This window comes from Dipodomys spectabilis, unplaced genomic scaffold, assembly GCF_019054845.1.
Source record: "Dipodomys spectabilis isolate Male_0828 unplaced genomic scaffold, ASM1905484v1 ptg000140l, whole genome shotgun sequence".
In the NCBI taxonomy this organism is placed as follows: Eukaryota; Metazoa; Chordata; class Mammalia; order Rodentia; family Heteromyidae; genus Dipodomys; species Dipodomys spectabilis.
This window is the reverse complement of record NW_024870817.1, coordinates 7806576-7827373: the sequence shown is the minus strand read 5'-3', so window position 1 is coordinate 7827373 and position 20798 is coordinate 7806576. Positions and strand designations below refer to the sequence as shown.

General features: G+C 34.9%; 1 protein-coding gene across 2 annotated transcripts in view; it reads left to right on the top strand.

The window, feature by feature from the left end:
• Positions 1 to 20798, top strand: part of LOC122117366 (leucyl and cystinyl aminopeptidase) — a 99250-nt gene that overhangs the window by 38716 nt on the left and 39736 nt on the right. For both annotated transcript variants that reach the window (XM_042691112.1, XM_042691111.1), the window contains exons 3-10: positions 5017 to 5155; positions 6423 to 6554; positions 8421 to 8541; positions 9143 to 9297; positions 11955 to 12068; positions 13802 to 13933; positions 17692 to 17823; positions 20320 to 20480. In XM_042691112.1, the coding sequence (XP_042547046.1) occupies positions 5017 to 5155; positions 6423 to 6554; positions 8421 to 8541; positions 9143 to 9297; positions 11955 to 12068; positions 13802 to 13933; positions 17692 to 17823; positions 20320 to 20480 (1086 nt within the window). The remainder of the gene's footprint in view (positions 1 to 5016; positions 5156 to 6422; positions 6555 to 8420; positions 8542 to 9142; positions 9298 to 11954; positions 12069 to 13801; positions 13934 to 17691; positions 17824 to 20319; positions 20481 to 20798) is intronic.

Genomic DNA, 20798 nt, shown 5'->3' with positions numbered 1-20798 from the left:
TTAGAGTATTCCTCTCCTGTGAGTACAGGTCCCTAAGTTCCATCTCCAGGAACTCTAAAAGAAGAGAGAGAAGAGAGGAGAGGAGGAAAACCACTAGAGAAGGAAGAAGAAAAGAGAGAAATACTTAGGAAAGAATATTTTAAATCTATTTAAAGAAACTGCTTCTTTTTTTTTTTTTTTTTTTTTGGGGCCTGAACTCTGGTCCTGGACGCTGTCCCTTAGCTCTTCAGCTCCAGGCTAGCACTCTACCACTTGAGCCACAGCGCCACTTCTGGCTTTTTTTTTTCTTTTTGGCTTATGTGGTGCCGAGGAATCAAACTCAGGGCCTCATGCATGCAAGGCAAGCACTCTACCACTGAGCCACCTTCCCAGGCCCAAACTGCTTCTTTTTAAGTGGAGAAAGAGACAAAGTAAAATCTATGGTTCTAGTCACATGGCAGTTTGTTGTTGTTTTTATTATTTCAGAGACTTTTTAAATTTTAAAATCCATTGAAAGAAATAAAATCATATTTTTTAGAAATAGAGCAAGCCTGGAGTAAATACAACAAGTCAATGTATTTTTCTGAGATGCATATCTAATTAGCTATAGAATGGACTTTTCTAACTTTTGTGAAATTTTTCCCCACTACTTCTATCAAAAAGCACTGCAGTGCTAAATGGGCTGCTTGTGTATAAAGTCTTACCTTCTAAAGGAGATGGAGAAACATCAAAAGCTGCTATAATTTCCTATCTTGTAGTATTAAATTGTACGTCTATTTTTATATAAGTTTGATAGTTTTATACTTGTGACTTGAACTTGAAAAGGCTGGTCATATTTTAGTATATTTTACTGCTACTTTGTAAGAATATCTAAAGTAGTTTTTATACTTTCTTTTTATAACATACTTATATATATTTATAATATGATAAATGTCTCTGTATTTCAATTCTTGCATGGTATCTGAAATTGAGCACACATTTGAGATTGCAGCCACAGCCTAGGAGTTCTTATCTTTAGTCCTTTTACTATAATTCCCATCATCCTAGAAATACAGAATATACATGAAAATAGTCACTTTGTACCAACAGACCTTTAAATCATCTATTTAGCCATCTCATCCAATCAGATGATATTGCCCCCAGTCCTTGAACCTGGTACTAGTCAATAATGGATGTTGTATATGAGAGTAAAGTGACTTTTGGCCTAGCCACATGCTTACTCTCTTACTATGAGCTAGATTGAGTTGTGGGACATGCTAGAAAAATGGAATATTATTCCTCAAAGTTAAGAAATAGAGTATTACAAATGATATATTAAAGCCTTAGGTTAGTTTGTGAAATTATTACAAGCAGAATATGTTTATTTATCTGACTGCTAGAATAAAGTAAAGGCCTCACACTATTGTATATATTGGTAGAGGATGAAAGTTGAGAAGATTATAATTATACCTTTTAAGATGTCTGAAAACTATTCTTTCTAAGCAATTCTTAATTCTAGTAATTTTTTGTTATTGTCTTACTTGAAATTTTGTGTATTCCCATTAGATAAGTTTTTATACTGTTCCTTTCTGCAGTACAATTAGAATAAAGATTTAAACCATAAGATAAAGTAATTAGGGGATTTCATATTGTACACTTTACACTGACACTGAAAAATGTCTATGCACAATAGTAAGGAGATTTTACCCATTTTCTGCACTGCTACTGACCTATTTCTATGTGTATTACTATTATTATCATTATTTGACATGACTGAGTTTGGATTCAGTGTCTCATACTTACTAGGCAGGTACTCTACCATTTGAGTCATGGCTCCAGCTCTCTCGCAGTCCTTTTTGCTTTTATAATTTTTTTTTTTTTTTTTTGTCGGTCGTGGGTCCTGAACCCAGTCTAGGCCTGGACACTGTCCCTCAGATCTTCAGCTCAAGGCTAGTGCTCTACCACTTGAGCACAACACCACTTCTGGCTTTTTCTGCTTATGGGGTACTGAGGAATCAAACCCAGGGCCTCATGCATGCAGGGCAAGCACTCTACCATTGAGCCACCTTCCCAGCCACCTACTTTTATAATTTTTAATGGGGTCATAGCTAGAATGACAGGCTTGAACCACTATTGCCCAGTTATTACTGGTTGAGTAGGAGTCTTGCAGACTAACCTAGCCTTGAACCACAATTCTCCTGCTATCAGTTTCCTGAGTAGTTAGGATTGTAGGTTTGAACCACTGCACCTAGCATATGTATATTCTTGCTTTTGTACTTGTTTCTGTAAGGACAGATGACTGTGTTGGCCTTTGGTTTACAATCCTTAGCATTTCTTTATTTCTAACACAATTTCAGTCAGGATCTTTAGTTATCAAGCTTCTGGTTTTTCTTATGCCATTGTCTGCTATACTGAACTTCATGTCCATTGGCCTAAAGTCTGAGGCTAATAGTTGCCAGTTTACTGGGAACAAAATGTTAGAAACTACTTAAAGCATTTGTTATGCATAATAATTTTCCCCATCTAACTCAAGAAGAAGTAGCTACTAATATTATATCATGAGCAACTCAAATCCAAGGTCGTTTTAACTGCAGAAGCCACATAATCACCATGATGTCCTGCTTCTCTAATTTATATTTCTTTTCTCTGTACATTGTTATTCCAGTGCTCATTCTCTCACCTGACCCCCAGCAAATTCATAATTGGCTTGAGCACTTCTGGAGGAGAAGGTGCTGAAACTAAAAAGAAATGTACTCATTACCTGACTTATACCTAACTGTATCCCTTCTGTACATGACCTTTACAATAAAATTTTAAAAATAAAAAACTCCAAAAAAACCATTTTTGTTAGAAAACCAATTGTACAGAAATTTCATTGTTATATTTTTTAAGATGCACACAGTATACTCTGATCAAATTCATCCATTCATAACATTCACTCTTGATACCCTTTCTTTTGTTGGTTGTGGGGCTTGAACTCAGGGCCTGGGCACTGTCCCTGAGCTTTTGTGCTCAAGGCTAGCACTCCATCACTTGAGCCACAGCTCCACTTCCAGCTTTCTGGTGATTGATTGGAGATGAGTTTCAAGGATTTTTCTACCTCAGCTGGCTTTGAACCAGGATCCTTAGATCTTAACCTCCTGAGGAGCTAGGATTGCAAGCATGAGCCATCAGTGCCTGGATTATTTTTAATAGTTTTTAAAGTGTTTTATTGTGCTATTTTTATGCACGTGTACATATACATACACAACTTGTATAGTATTCAGCCCCCTGTTACCCTCTTCTTTTCTCCTTCTCTCCAAACCCCTTTCACAGTTATGTCATATTATAATTTGAAAGCAAATATAGAATCGAATATAAAATAATAGGTGTCAGATATTCAGCCTAGATTAGACAGACTCTTAAGTATTAAGAAAAAGCCTTCTTAAAGAGTTGACAACTAGATACTGAATTTCTTTTAACAATAATTTTTTATATTATTACATAAAATTGTTAATTTTGTTACATTATCCCTAAATAGATTCTTTTTGTATGAATAATAGGACATGATCAAATTTCATATCTTGGTTTTATTCTGTTTAACTACAGTAGAATATTGGGGAAGGGGTAAAATATGGAATGATAGAAATATAATAGGTTTAAATTGTTGTATGTATATTGCTTGCTACCTTATTATTTACTTAATAGAAATATTTTTGGGCTCATCCTTACCAGAACAAACGTATAGTAATTTCAAGTGTAGAAGACTTGAAGTTATCCAGCATGTATAGTAAAATCTCTATCAGGGTATCTATTTGGTATACAAGTAGATTTTAACTAAATTTTAACTAAAATCTTGGTTTTGGGTATGCAAGCCTATCAAAAATCACAACATAAAAATAAGGAAAATAAGATCAAGGTCACAGGTTTGCCCAAAGTCCTATGACTGGTAAATTGTAGAGTTGAAGTCTTCAGACCTCAATCTTACACATTTTCTTTTCTATTTGTCATCTAACAGCCAAACCTAAACACTAAATAGGAAAATCTGACACATCTAAAGTGGTTTTTATAGGTATACAACATTACGTGGTCCCTGAACTATGAGTTTCAGTATCAGCAAGCTGTACTTGCCCTAACTACTCTATGGCTATGTGTGGAATGATCTCTCATGTGGAGATTTGCTTTTGCTCTCTACTTTAATGGGAAAAATTAATGGGAAAAAAACACATTTTTTTTCATTTGTTCTTTTTATACTTTTCTTCCTAAGCATCTTTAAGGAGAAGAGAATATTATAGGAAAATGGGATTTTTTTTCAGTCTTCGCAAATGTATAGGTTGTAGATTTAAGGGTTAGCCAGTGTGCACATGATTAACAGCAATTAATGAAAACCTTTCTTACTGATCTTCTAGAAATCTATTTAAGATATCACTGGCCAGCCGTATCCTACTTTTGTGATTTCAAATCCATACTCTACAGCCACCAAAGTGCCTAGACATATACTACTCGCTTGTGCTGCCCACCCTTTCTGGAGGGCACTCTTTCTTTCTCTACCTTTTCAAACACTCCTCAGGTTTTTTTTTTTTTTTTTTGGGTCCAGTCGTGGGGCCTGAACTCTGGGCCTGGGCGCTGTCCCTCAGCTCTTCAGCTCAAGGCTAGCGCTCTACCACTTGAGCCACAGCGCCACTTCTGGCTTTTTTCTTTTTGCTTATGTGGTGCTGAGGAATCGAACCCAGGGCCTCTGGCATGCAAGGCAAGCGCTCTACCACTGAGCCACCTTCCCAGCCCACTCCTCAGGTTTTAAGACCGTTTTTACACTGTGTACCAATTCACTTAGTGTCATCAACTTCTAGTCAGAATTTATTTCCTGTCCTTCATGCACACTTTGTTTTCATGATTAGGATATTATTTGCAGCCTCACGTATGTTTCTTTCCTTTCTGTAAGCCTTTGCCTTCAAGCCAGTTGTGGATCCTTTAATCACTGAGATTTTATGTATTTATCTTAATGTCTCTAGTACTTGGCAGGGTGCCTTGAATAGAAGATGTTCATTAACTATTGGATTGTATTTGCATTTGTTATAGGTACTTTGCAGCAACTCAGTTTGAACCCCTAGCAGCAAGATCTGCTTTTCCTTGTTTTGATGAACCAGCATTTAAGGCCACATTTATCATCAGGATTGTAAGGGAAGAACAATACACTGCTTTATCAAATATGCCTAAGGTACTGTTCTTTTCTTCGAAGGTATAATCTTTGAGTTGGCTCTCTTTCTGTAAGAACAGCTGAAAAAATTTTAAACCAGGCATCTACTAAGAATAACTAGAATCATGTAAATGAATTATTTCTTTAAAATACTTGAGTCAGCATTAAATAACGGTGTTAACTGGGATTAATTGGGAAGTCAGCCTGAGGGAAGAACTTAAGAAAAGACAGAGACCTGGACTGGGAAAGTATTGATAGGAAGTATGAAGTGAGTCCTATGTACTACTAAAGCTCTGCCGATACTAATACTATGAATTAGTCCAACTCTAGAGTGATATTTTCTGAAATGTAATGATTTCCTTATTTTAAAGAGTGTTATACAACAGAATCTTGTTTGTGTTATTGTAGTAAATGAAAAACTTACATTCTTATAATTTGTAGGTTGAGAACAGGAACAGAAGCCTCTTTCTTGAGTGTTAACTCTCCATAGGAGGCAGTGGGGGTGTCACCAAACAGAGCAGTTTTCATCCTAACAGAACTAAGAGTTCCTTTTTTTGTCTCAGACCCCTGAATGACATGTGCAGCAAGATGGGAGCCTCCTGAACCCATAACTCATGTAGTGAGGGGAGGGGGGAGCAACCAAACCCTCTATGTCTTGGAGTCAGCCCAAAGAGAAAGCAGACAACGTAATACCTTCTTAGCTAGGACAATTCTCCCAAAGCTCCATTCTTCTATAATCCCGCAGTATACTTCAATTGTTCTCTAAAAGAGGTGAACACCTGCCTGCCTAGTGTCCCAACACATACTCATGGTCGGAAAATACTGCAAGTTGCCACCATTCCTTTATCTTGTATCTACTGCAGACTTAGCTAGTGACATACCACTTTTGACCTCACCAAGCTTTCTTAGGGATACTCAAATGGTTCTTTGTGAAGCATTTTCAGATAATTTGAAGGAATATCCAGGCATATATCTCCTTAAAGTGGGACTTTCCTACATCATAGGAGAGTATTGGGGCTTTGTAGAATTTTATGTCTATGGCTCACATTTATTTAAGGTCACATTGGGGCCAAACTCTCAAAGATTTCCACTGTATCCATTGTGCCCTCATGATGAAATATGCTAGAAACAAATGGAAACTTTAGACCTATCCTCTCTTCAAAACTTGTGATGAGGGAGTAAAATATGCCACTTATTTCCAATATGAAGTTCTAGTTTCTCAATGTATTTGACATTGTCATTTATTCCTGCAGTTGTGAAACTGTGGTCTTTTCTCTTTTGTATGTAGAAATCATCAGTTCATATGGAAAATGGACTTGTTCAGGATGAATTTTGTGAGAGTGTGAAGATGAGTACTTACCTGATTGCTTTCATTGTGGGGGAGATGAAGAACCTGAGTCAGGATGTGAATGGAACCCTGGTAACTATCTCAGAGCCTGTTTCACAAGATACTGAAAGTCTTTTTTGCGTGAATAATTCCTGGTCATTGCCTTGCAAAGAAAATCAAGCTTTTAGATCATATTCTGACATATTATAGCAGAAATGCTACTCCTCATTAACTGTTATCAATGTTATTCATTTAATATCTGAAAGCCAATAATTTTCAAGTTTCTAATTTTAAAAGGAAATTCTGGTCAGGCAACATTTGTATGCTAAAATTTCTAGAACAGTATTTACAATACAAGATCACATGTCTTTTGCAACTATTTAGGTTTAAGTTAGTTATAATTTAAAATTCAGTTACGTGAGGTCATTAGCCACATTTCAAGTGTTGAGTAGTGTTTATGTGGCCCGTGGCTACTATGTTAGATATGTTGTAAATTAGATGAATCCTCTTTAAGAAAGCAAATTATGGAAACTAGGGTTTAGTTAAATGTTATAGCCTACACTTAGCATGAGTGAGGCTATGAGTCCAATCTCTCCCATAAGAAAAAAGAGGGAGAGAGAAAAGGAAAAAAGAAAAGGAAGGAGAGAAAGAGAGTGTGGGGAGAGGGAGAGAAAAGGATTCCTGACCGAGCAGCAGAGAAAGAATGTGATCATTTAACTTAAGGATCTAGTTTTTCCACATCTTGTCAGAGTTGACCATTTCTTCAAATAAGTCTTCTCTGTTTTTCTTCCTACCTATCTGTACCTGCCAATACTTATCTGTAAATGATTATTTGAATGGATTTTTAATTTCACTAGAAATCTAATAATATTTTCACATACTGGTGATATAGAAGGAAAAACAATTCTTCCCCTTCCTCTAACCATCCCTCTTTTTCTCTCATCTTTGTTTACTTTTTACTGCTCATGTTATTTTAGAATAAGCCATATAATAAGCATAAGGACCAGGTGGTGAGAACTTAAAGGACATGTTCTTTGAAGAAAAGAAAAACAAGTACAAAAGTACAAACTACCTTTATTTTAATTATTATATTCCAGAAATAGGGATAGATGAATCCTTTGATCAAATTTCAGTTTTGTTTATAGTTCTATATTATTTATCGGCCTTATGCAGTTAAACTGAAAAAGAGGGAAAGAATATTGCCCTATTTAAGTAATGGGGATGATTCTTCCCTTAGCATGTACCCTGGAGTGTGTGGATGATAGCAGTCATAAAGCTGTTGCTCCCTCAGCTGGTTTTAGTTACTGTGTGGCACTTGTAGTGTGAGCCTTTCACTACATGATTTTCTTAAACTAGAACTTGATCCATAAAAATAAACCAACAACTTATATAAACAAACTTTTTTCCAGCCCTGTAAGAAAAGCTAGTAGGCCATACTTGCTAAAAAAAATAGTGTTGACCTATAATCAGTTCTTCTCCAATACAGTTTTATAATTGTACACATTCTGCCCCATATATTGACTTTAGATTCTACACTAGTGCCTACTAGATGCTAGTCACTCTGATAGGTGCTGCAAGGGTTAAACTTCAGTGTTGGCTTTCAAATAACTCACCATCTCCCTAATTCCTAAGTAAGAGCAACTGCATATAAGGGGAAAATAATCCTATCACAAAATTAGATGGGAAGATACTTATAAATTACAGTAATTAGTTAATTTGAGATATCGTGGTAGCTTTAAGAAAACGAAAGGAATTAGTACTTTTTTATTGTTTTTGTTTTGAAATTTATGGGTGGAAAGGATTTGTGAAACATTATGGCATATAAAAAACTATAAGCAAGAGTTTTGTCCTGAAAAAAAAAAATCACCATGCATTTCCTAGATATTTGAGTCCTGAAAGTGCTTTTGTGAATATGATGGCATTTTAATTGTACCTGTCCTTAAATGATCTTTCCTTTAGGTTTCTATATATGTTGTACCAGAAAAGATTGGTGAAGTTCATCATGCCTTGGAAACAGCTGTGAAACTTCTTCAGTTTTTTCATGACTACTTTGAAATTCAATACCCACTTAAGAAGTTGGGTAAGAACCAAACAGTGTCCTTGGTTTCTATTGTAATTGTAATGGAGATGTGATGTCTTAAAAATATTTTGTGGAAAGTGTTTAAAAGAAAAATCAAGAGAGTTTGTTAATGTTTAAAACAATGTTTATAATTTTTTAGATTATTCAGATTCCATAAGTGGATCTGAGTCTGATTACTAAAATCTTTACAAGTTTTAGGGGCTATCACAAAAGTACTATATATGAGGGGAAATTTGCTGAGAGCTTAGTTGGAACTTTAAATAACCCTAACTCCTAAGAAGTTCCTGATTTAACTAACTAAAAACATGTAAAGGAAGCTCAGGAAAGTAAAATGATTTAAGTACTATTCAATGTGGATTGGCCCTGAAACTTGGCTCTATTTGGTTCTACTTAAACTGCTATGAAGTTCAATTTGAAGAAATTTTTTTTCATATAGTAAGGAACAGTTACCCTAAAGAGGTCTGTCTAGTATTCTCAGCTGACAGATAAAGCATGGAAGACTCCATTTATTAAGTAGAATGCCTGATGTGTAAAACATTTTGATTCCATGAGGGATTTCCTTTGATGAGAAGTTGATCCACTTCTTTCCTGTTGTATCCAGATTTGGTGGCCATTCCTGACTTTGAAGCAGGAGCAATGGAAAATTGGGGTTTGCTCACATTCCGAGAAGAGACTCTTCTGTATGACAATAGTACTTCATCAGTGGCAGACAGAAAACTTGTTACTAAAATCATTGCTCATGAGCTGGCACATCAGGTATTAATTGACAACATTGTTACACTCATACTTCTGGGCAACTTTATGTCCTAGAGTTATAGATTGTATTTAGATGTTATCACTCAGTTCCTTTTTTAGTATGACTTTCTTTCCTAATAAGAAAAAAAGATGCTTTTTGAAGACAAAACTTCCAGATGAAAATATGGTCTGTTTGTATAGGATATTATAGTTTAAATATTTTTCACATCAAGTATCTCATCAGTACTCTAAAGTGAATAATAATCCCATTTTACTGGCATGGAAACTGAATCTAGGCTTAGATAAAATAATTTGTTAAAAATAACATGGCTATTAAATGTGGCAGCATTGGGACTTAAAGAATCTTCATGCTAGCTTTCTTCTAATAATAAATACAGAGTTGTTTCATCTCTGATAAATGCTAGCCGCTCAGAATAACTTTGTAGTGAAGGAACTTTTCCCCTAAGTTTTATACTGTCTTCTGATAACTTTATGTGTGTGCTTGCTTTGGGATGAGGCCTTGCCCACTAACCTTGACCCATGATACTCTTACCTGGGTTTCCTTAGTTCTGGGACTACATTATGTCACAGCAGACTTGGCTTTCAACTCTTAAACCATAGGTATTAGGTCTAGATTTATTCTTTCATCTTCTACTAGAATTGGGTTCTTTATTTGGATGAGAGAAAATGTCCTCAGTGAAGGCTGAGCTTTTCTCTGTATGACATAGAGTAAAAGAAAGAAAATTAAACGAGATCTCTCTATATCAGATCTTCTTCTCAACACCTTGTTCCTGTTGGGAGGTGCTAGTTGTACCTTATCTAGATGTAAGGTGCTTATTAGTGTTGGGTATGGTTTGGAATGTCACAAAGGAGCAGTTACGAAGGAAGAAAGGAAGTTCTTTGGTCAGCCTACTCTCTGCCTCAAACACAATGTATCAGATCCTCCCTTGTGAGCATTTCTCAACAAGCTGGCATATAAAATGGTGCTTACTCTTATAAGTGGGTTATTTTATTTTATGGAATCTCCTCTGAGTTTGCTATTTCTGGGACTTTCCACCATCACATACAGTATTTCTCTGATTTTTTTCTTTAGGACTTATAAACCATATTGTAAAACAGGTTTTAAGATAACATCTTAGAAAAGAATTCTCAAAAAACAGTTTTTTGTGAGCCCATTCTGGGACTTGATCTCAAGGCCTGGATCCTATCTTTGACCTTTTTTTGTGTCAAGAAGTAGCACTTCTTGAGCTCTAGGTGATTTATTAGAGATACGAATCTTCATGGACTTTATTGCCCAGGCTGACTACAAACTTCATTCCTCAGATCTCAGCATCCTCAGTAGGTTGATTAATAGGCCTAAGCCACAAGTGCCAGCTTCAAACAATATTTTGTTCCAACTTTTGCTATTTTTGAGTTGAAGATTTTTGAAGTACATAATTTAGGAGAAGTCTTATATATAATATATATTATTGTAAAGATACTGTTCAGAGGGGTCACAGTTGCATGAGTTAGGTAATGAGTGCATTTCCTATTCAGCATTGTTGCCCCTTCCTTTGCTTTTCCCCTGTCATCCCTTCCCTCCCACCTCCTCAACTCCTCCCTCCCCCCCCAAGTTGTAAAGTTCATTTTCAACATAGTGTCTTGTACATCTCATTGCTACGATGAGTCAACCTGTGTCCTTGTTTCAGCATTTTGTTATTTCCCTTCCCCTGCCCAAATTAGAAAAATATATATACAAGTTGCAGGGCTCCGGAATCAAATACAGTGAAAACTGGGAGGAGAAATCTTTTTTTTCTGAAGCGTTTTCATAGAAAAAAGCTTTAAAAAAATCTTTCTGATTTCATGTGTGTATGTGGTGTGTGTATGTCTGTGTGTCTGTGTGTCTGTTTCTGTGTATCTATGTATGTCAGCTTTCTTAAGAAATTGAATTGGATTGGATTTTGGTTTGAGTCATTAAATGAGTGTCTCAAACTTGGGCAACTTAGAGGAAAACAGAAAATATGGGCCTTTGGACTTTAGGAGAATTATCTCACATATAAATTTCCTTAGTTATCATATATGTTTGTATATATAATAGAAAATAATATTACCTGATATTAGAAGATCAAAGAATTTCATTATTGCTGGGGCGCTGGTGGCTCACGCCTGTAATTGTAGCTACGGGAGGAAGCTGAGATCTGAGGATCACAGTTCAAAGCCAGCCCGGGCAGGAAAATCCGTGAAACTCTTATTTCCAATAAACCATCAGAAAACTGGAAGTGGCACTGTGGTTCAAGTGGTAGAGTGCTTGCCTTGAGCTGAAGAAGCTGAGGGACAGCGCCCAAACCCAGAGTCCAAGCCCCACGACCGACCGACAAAAAACAAAAGAAGAATTTCATTCTCTAGAAAGTCTCACTATTAGGAGGTAGCAAATACAATTATTTCCCAATATAGCTGTTTATAGGTTGACTCTTGTTTATTTTTCCATTTAATTAAGCCATTAGAGTTTTTATCTACTTTTAATGTAAATTGGCATAAGTTTTGCTAAGTAATTAATTTAAAAAGTTGGCTTAAACTGTAACACTGGTATGCTTTTCAGATACTTTAATTATAGGCAGTTAATCTGACAATTTATTTAATTATTGGAGAGTTCCTAAAATGTAAATATCATGTTTGTTAATAGTATATTTTTCCCACAGTGGTTTGGTAATCTGGTAACAATGCAATGGTGGAATGATCTGTGGCTAAATGAAGGCTTTGCTACATTCATGGAGTATTTCTCTTTGGAAAAAATATTCAAAGAGCTGTCTAGCGTGAGTATACCATTTTTTTGCTTGCTAGAAATGTATTTTTATGTATTTGGGGTAAAAAATGTTTCTAGAAAACAATAGTAATACTGGACATTGTTATTAATATTTATACCTTTTAATAAGCAAAAATTAAAATTGTGCTTTTATTTATTGAGATTTTATTGAAAAGCAAAATTATGTAAAATTATTTTTATTCTTAAGATGAATATTTTAAATTGATACATTTTATTTTTGACAAATATGGCCAATCTACTTGAAGGCATTAGATAAATTTAAAGTCATTTTTGAAAAATAAAACATTTTTACCCTATGTGTAAAGAAAGAAAACATTATGCCCTCTTCTAATAATGCTGCCTCTGCCTTACCACTGAATACATTCTTATAATACTGATGCACATGATGATATAGAAAAATAATTGCCTTTATTAGGTTTAAACCATATTTTTTTGGTTTTCTAAGACTTGGAATGCCATTCTATTATAGAGAGACATAATGATGTTGTTACTGTGTTATTAGACTCTCTGAAGGTATTTCCTGTTCTTACGGATATTTGGATATATCCGATCATGATGTAATAGATATCCTCACAATAATTCAAGTACTGGGTGGGAAAGTACAAGTGTCTTTCCCACCACTAAAAGTTTCTGACCTTCCTTTAGCCTTGTGGAAACATGATCCAAGTACTTGCAGAAGAAATCTGAGAACGTTCAGATTGAAATATCTGTATAGGGCTTATTTTAAAATGTCAAGAAATAGGAGGAATTACTTGTTAGCTAAAATACCAATCATGATATTCCAAATTGGTTGGTGTATGCTACTTTCTTAAGCAATGAAATATACAGTTCCACCACTTGGTGGTGCCCAGAATGTTTATAAAGCTTTTATGTATTTTCTAGAGGTACTCATTTGGTTCTGTTTAAGTATTATTTTTCGTTTTAAAAATGGTCCTCAATTAAGAGAAATGCATATTGTCTTAATAGAAAAGCTGGACTACGTATCAGGAATAAATTTTAAAACCAACTTTTAAAAAAAAATTGTGTGTGTGTGTGTGTGTGTGTGTGTTGGTAGTGAGGCTTGCACTTAGAGTCTCAAGCTCTCTTGCTCAGGGCTGGTACTCTACTACTTCATCCATACATCTTGGCTTTTTGCTGGTTAATTGTAGTTGGAGTCTTGTAGACTTTTTTGTCTGGGCTAGCTTTGAACTGAGACCCTTCAGATCTCAGCCTCCTGAGTAGCTAGAATTACAAGCATGAACCACTAGATCTCAGATTTCAGATTTAATTTCAGATTTTATCTTAAAAATATACCCTGACCTTTTTAGAATATTCATCTTCTTGGCATTTACTTTGTTTAGTAATAGATGTTAAATTTATCTTTTCCCTCTTCTTTAGGAAATGCTGGTTTTTAATGGGTAGATTATACATATATAAGGATTATAAATGTATTTCTTAAACTTAAGGAATATGTGTAAAAGGCACAGTCTTCTGATATTTTTCAAAAAGTTTACATTCTAAGTTTAGTGAATGCCAGGCTCCAATAGCTCATACCTGTACTTCTAGCTATGATCTGAGGATCATAGTTTGACGCCAGCCTGAAGAGAAAAGTTCCAGTGAGACTCTTATGTTTAGTGAAGGTTTCATAGTGACTTTAAATACTAAATGGTATAAATCATTAAATATTGTTATAAAGACTTTGACTTTTATACTGTTCATGATGCATGTTTCATTTTTTGCTAGTATGAAGATTTCTTAGATGCTCGATTTAAAACCATGAAGAAAGATTCCTTGAATTCATCTCATCCAATATCATCATCTGTTCAGTCTTCAGAACAAATTGAAGAAATGTTTGATTCTCTTTCTTATTTTAAGGTACTGCTGTGCACACAAAAAAAGTACCTTACTAGCCTTCAAATTAGTTTCATATGTAAACAGTCTGAATGATTTGGATTATGTTAAAGGTGAAGTGGGTATTAGTTTTCAGTATCTTGTTGAACTTCAAAGTATTTAGATGTTAAGCATTTAAGTCGATTGCAATTTTGCTCCTTTCTGAGATTTTCTTTGTTTCTGTCTTCTTTTAAGTGACTAGTGTTCCAGTTAGTTAAACAAGATCTTCTAATGTTGGTTTAGTGTGTAGATCTATAGGCAGCATATATAATAAGAAGGGTCTTGGCAATCCTTTGACTGCGTACTCGAAATTGAGGTATGTTTTAGGGCCAGGTGTGATGGTCCAGGCCTATGGTTCTAACTACTCAGGGGTAGAAGTAGGAGAATTACATTTTAGGCTAACCTGTGCAAAGTGAACATGAGACTAAGTGGTAGCAAGCATGTAGGTAGCCCTGAGTTCAGTCCAGTTAAGATTGTCAAAACAAGTACAAAAAGAAATTTTTAACAAGTGAATATTGTTCTGCAGAATGTGAAACACTAGGTTTGGGGATGAAGAAAGTATAGAATATTAACAGGTCTGGAAGAATCACCATTGGTTTGAGAAAAGAGGAATGAAGATATCAATATTGTGTTGGGATGGGATCGGTCAGATTACTTGGTTAATAAATTTCTGCATTAGATACAGAAGAAAATACATAAAACATGCGAGGAGATACTTCATATAATCAAAAGCAATTCAAGAGGAAATATGTGCTATAGTAATACAGAGAATATCTTCTGCCTGAAATGCTGAAAGAGAATCTTTAAAGAAAAATGGAAATTGAGCTGAGTTACGTAATAAGAAAATCAGTAAAGAGGAATGGAGAAAGTAGGGTAGGACAGGAATGGAATGATGTGGTCTACAAAGAAAAAGTCAAATACCCATAGGCAAAGAATACAGGAAAGATGAAGCTAGGATGGATTGCATTGCAAAAGTCCTGCATTCCATAAGGAATCTAGATTTTTTTTCTGTAAGTGATGAGAAACCTTAGAAACATTAAATTGGTTCCAGTTTATAAAGTGGATTAGGTGGGTAGAGATCTAAAGTTAAGAAATTGCTACTGAATTACAGATTCAAGCCTATCAGGGAAAATTATAGCACTGTTAATAATGAGCAAGGAAATCAGGAGTTTAATTAGATACATGATGTATGTATTAGTTCCCCCTTAGTTGTGGTTTCACTTCCCATGGTTTCACTTACCTGGAGTTAAGCAGCCTTTGAAAAACATTGAACAATCTGGAAATAAACAAGTAACATGATACAGTTCAATCTGTCTTGCCCTGACTTGAATCATCCACTTTTTCCATATATCCATGCTATGTATACTGCCTTCCTGTTAGCTGCTTAGTAACCAGCCCAGTTATCTATTTCACAGCACATGTGTTTGATTAACACTTAGTGTTTCCTTTAAGTGAACAATTAAAAATTGTTATCTTCATAAAAGAAAAATGTCATATGGTGAAGTTGCTAAGATCAGCAATTGAAATAAAGGTATTTTGAGATAGACTGGACTTCTACTTTCATATAACTTTACTATAGTATATTATTATAATTAATTTTCTTATTATTGTTAATCTCTTGCTGCCTAATTTATAAATTGAACTGTCCTAAATATGCACACACAGGGAAAAAACACAGTCTCTATAAGTTTTGGTACTATCTGTGATTTGGTTCATACACTGTGTGTCTTATAAAGTATCCTATATGGATATGGGGGAATTATGTATCCCAGTTAGTTACTGTAGTGATTCTGAAGCTCATACTGAAATTGCCAATAAGGAAAAAAATTTAAATTTCAGTTCTTACAGAGAACAGAAATAAAACTTTTAGGATGTATTATAACAGAGCCTTCTCTACCTTTAAAGCAAGTTTTCTAAACACAGACTTCATTGTCTTTTGAGCCTCTTATTTCCATAGCATATGGGTCACTATGGTAACAACTTATTTTACAGTTGAGAGTCTGACAAATATTCCACTTCACTACAAAAAGACCTATACTTGGCAGTTGTCAATATTTTGTGCAAGATATAGTATGACAGTAGTTACACCAACAATATAGGTTATATTGAAGATCTGCTTTTCTTTGTGGAGTCTGGAATTTTATTGTGTACGAAGGCACCTAGCCTTGAGTTCAAACCCTATCCTTCCCTCCCCTCCCCCCCAAAAAAGACAGTAGATGAAATTAGCAGAATTATAAGGAACAGGTCATAGACCATAATAAATACCTTAATTTTAATGTAAGTGAAAAAAGTTTTTTGAACAGAGGAGTATTATGATACATCTTATTTTATGAAAAGAGCACTCTGGTTGTGAGTAGCATGTGGAAGAAGAGTAACTAGTTAGGTTGAGTTAACAGATGGATAGATAGGTACTAGTAGTGAAGGAAGCGAGATAGACTTCCAATGGTTTGTAAAATCTGACAGAGTAAAATAACTGATAGATTAGCTGTAGAATGTAAGAGTAAAAAAACTTCAAGATTTTTTAACAACTGCAGAATGGAGCTATCATTTGCTAAAATGGAGATTATTGAGATTATTGAAGGCAAGAAGAAAATAGGATGAAATATATTTTAGATATACTATTTGACATACTAAGTAGACAGTTGGTGATAAATCTGGAATTTAGAAGGAAAATACAGTTAGATATATGTAAATTAGGGAGTGATTTAAAACCTTCAGAGTTGAATCAACTAGGAAGTAAATTTGTGTAAAGAAGGAAAAAGGTCCAAAGATCTATAGCGAAAATGCCAGGAAACATGGAAGTTTAATCATTGGGAAAACAATGCCCAGCAAAAGAGACTGAGGAGATCCTCCTGGATAGAATTAAAGCAAGCATAGCAAACAACAGTGCTTGCCTTGTCCTAGCAACTTGAGAGGGAGAGATAAGAAGAGCATGATTTAAGGCCGGTCTAGGCAAAAAAAAAAAAAAAAAAAAGTAACACTCTATCTCTCTCTATTATATATATGTATATCTATACATATATGTATATCTATATGTATATCTATACATATCTATACATATAGATATACATGTGTATATAGATATATATATATGGAAATCAGGAAAGGCTTCACAGGTGGGGTAGCTGTTTCCAGAATGGGAATGGTTACATGTGTCTCAGTGAATAGTCTTGCCCTAGTAGTTGCCTACCTGCCTGGTTATGAATTATTAATGCATACTTGCTTCCACGTACATTCATTAAACTCAAGCACATTTAAAGTGATTCTTCAGTTGTTATTGCTTCACATCATGGTATACTGAAATTAGAAAATAGTATACTACCTATAAAGAGATTTGTGAGAGCTCTGCTAACTTCTTCTTCTTCTGCCTGTGAATTCTCCTGATATTTTTAAGTGATGAATGGGGGTGGAGACACCAAAGAAAATTTAGTATAGTTTTCATTAACAATGTATTTATAAATAGTGAGCATTCATGATACTACTAATGTTCAAACAGTGAATTACTAATAAGACCATACAAAATGGCTAATGGCTCAGTTAGCATACATAGAAATCGAATTCCATTAATTCCTTTTCTGATCCCTTAATATAATTTTACTTGAATGTAGTCTGCATCTATTTAAATAAGACTAACAATGTATTATGTTGTATATATAAAACTACATGTTTACAGCGATTATAGTTCAAATTTTAGATAACATATAATCTAATATTTTCTTCCTTTTCCTTTTTGTTTGGAATAGGGAGCATCTCTCTTATTGATGTTGAAAACTTACCTTAGTGAAGATGTGTTTCAACGTGCTATCATTCTTTACCTGCGTAATCATAGCTATGGATCCATTCAAAGTGATGATCTGTGGGATAGTTTTAATGAGGTAAGTGATGGATAATTAACTCATTTCTTATTGTAAGAGAGTTTCTGTTTATATGTAAATAAGTTTATGGTATCAAGAGTAGTTACTTAAGAGAGAGGATAATACTTTCTATATTAATACTTGTGAAAGGAAAATTGAATTTAATGTCAAGCAATGAGAGTGCTGGTCTTAAGTATTGAACAGATATGATATGCATGGCCTTACACAGCTATGATTATTGTGTGCCTTAGTTTCCACTTCTATTTTTTATGAAAAGGAAAATTGTCTTCCCTATGTTAATAGATTAATACCATATTTTTTATCCTTTTTTCCCCCCAAATCTCTTCTCACTCATGGAATCCACCTTCCATTCATGGTTTTATACTGTTCACCACGAATCTCTTGTCTTCTTAATCCAGATCTTCTATAGTAGATAATATATCACAAGCTGACTGCCTTGAGCTGCAGACTGCCCTAGTGTTGTTTTGTGCTTTTTGGATTTTGTTCGATCTACAAATATTCTAAGAAGCAGGGTAATTAAGTAAAAGTTATGCTTCAAATGTATAATCCTACCCTGCCTCATTGGATGTACGTTAAGTGAGAGCCCTGAGATTGCATAGCATTTGAGTTGTTTCTCTGATCTAGAGCCATAGTTCATACTCTGGATAATCAGAGATGTGTTTAAAATTGATTGAATTTCTGACCATGTCCTCCTGAAAATAAAATACTAAGTAAATAAATGCATATACCAACTACATATGCTAAGTACATATAACACACAGTTTTATGGCTGCTGGTTTAAAAACATTTGCTTTGGATCTTTCCTGTATATGCCTGATTGCTTAGCTCCTGAATCCTGGTGTTTCCTACTATGTTTTAAAATTTTCCCCTAGATCTAATTTCTTTGCTTTCTTAGTTCTCTTTGAGAAGAAAGATCAATTTTATTAACTAACACTTCCAAATCATTGTTTTTTTTTCCTCTAGTCACATAGTAGCATTTCCAAGCCATTTCATTTTTTTTAACTTTTATTTTTTATTTTCCCATCCCTTCCCATTTTGAAAGCCATTTCACTTACTTTATACACTTTGTACAAATTAGTTGTACAAAGGAGCTCCACTGTGATAATTATATACATGTATAAATATATATTCATGTATATAACTGTACAAATCCATCAAATTCACACTGTCTCTATTACCCCTTCTTAACCCTCTCCTCATCTTTTGACATGTAGAATGTATTTTTGCCTTTGTGAATAACTGTAACTTTTACATTGTGGTGTCCTAGTTCAACCTTATTACCTTCAGCTTTTTTAGCATCTACACCAAATTTTCACATACAATAAAGCAGCCCCTTGCTTTCTTTTCCCAGCCTCAAATCCAGAAAGTTCAGAGACATAGAAATATAAGATTAATATTCCAGTGACTTTGGAAAGAACCCCTCCTATCTTTTTGTACCCTAAATTAGTGGGCATGTGATTATTGGTGGAGGCTCAGCAAAAGTAATGTAGCATCGCAAAATTAGGTACATGATGACTTAGTTGTTTACAATTCAAATTTGTATAAAGTAGAAAAATAATCTATATCATACATTCAGCCTTCCTTATTTAAAGTAGTGGTTTATAAATTTCCTCTTGGTTACTGATAGTCGTAGATTTCTTAGGGACAGCAGGCTTTATAGGGTCTGTGGACTTAGGATACTGGATTCTATTTTACCAATAAGTTCATGTGTTTTCTGGGAGATAAAATCTATGACAATCACAGTGTTTATAGTTGTTCCCTAAAGAAAGTTCAAAGCAAAGGAATGGATGCTTCTGCTACTGCTGCTGCTTGCTGGCACTTCCTCGGGAATGGGCCTTTAAGGGACCAGAACTGAGGGAGTAGAGGTAGGAGAACAGGAAGAAACTTCTGAGTAGAGGTGAAGCCATTCTAGAGCACATGTAATCATATCACTGAAATGATGTTATGTTCAGAAAGAGAATTTATCCCTTCATCTTAATAAATTGAATGATTTTAATTTTAACTCTCAGCAAGTTGATAACAGATACGCTGCTTGTCATCATACTGCCCTCCTCATACCCTTCCATAACACTCAGTTCTGTTCTAGGTTACTTTCCTTTTAGTAATTGGCCAATTACCTTGGTTAAAAATACAAATTCAATGGGGCTGGGAAGGTGGCTCAGTGGTAGAGTGCTTGCCTTGCATGCATGAGGCCCTGGGTTCGATTTCTCAGCACCACATAAGCAGAAGTGGCACTGTGGCTCAAGTTGTAGAGCGCTTGCCTTGAGATAGCGCCCAGGCCCAGAGTTCAAGCCCCATGACGGGCAAAAAAAAAACAACAACAACAACAAAACCCTACTAAACAAAAATACAAATTCAATTTAGCATTCATGCTTCTTTACTATATTAACATATAATATGTTTTCATAAAATATGCTAGGGAAAAAGGGAAGGTTACAGACAAACTATAGAGCTAAAACTAATTTTATTTAAGTAAAAATGTTGTTTTTTTAATAGGTAACGAACAAAACGCCAGATATAAAGAAAATGATGAAAACATGGACTCTGCAGAAAGGATTTCCTTTAGTGACTGTTCAGAGGAAAGGAATGGAACTTTTTATACAACAAGAGAGGTTCTTTTTAAATATGAAACATGAAATCCAGCCCTCGGATGCAAGGTTCTTTTCCTTTTTCTTTCTGTTCTCTCTTTCTCTTGCTCTCATTCTCATCAGTCATGGAACTTGAATTAAGGGCCTTGGCACTGTCCCTGAGCTTTTCTGCTCAAGGTTAGCACTGTACAACTTTGAGCCATAACTGTACTTCCAGTTTTAAGGGGGCTAATTGGAGATAAGAATCTAAAGGACTTTCCTGCCCAGACTGGCTTCAAACTTCAATACTCAGATCACAACCCTCTAAATAGCTGATATTACAGGTGTGAGCCCCCAGTGCCTGGCTGTATTGTCTCTTTTGCACTCATTAATTGAAGTACTTCTAAA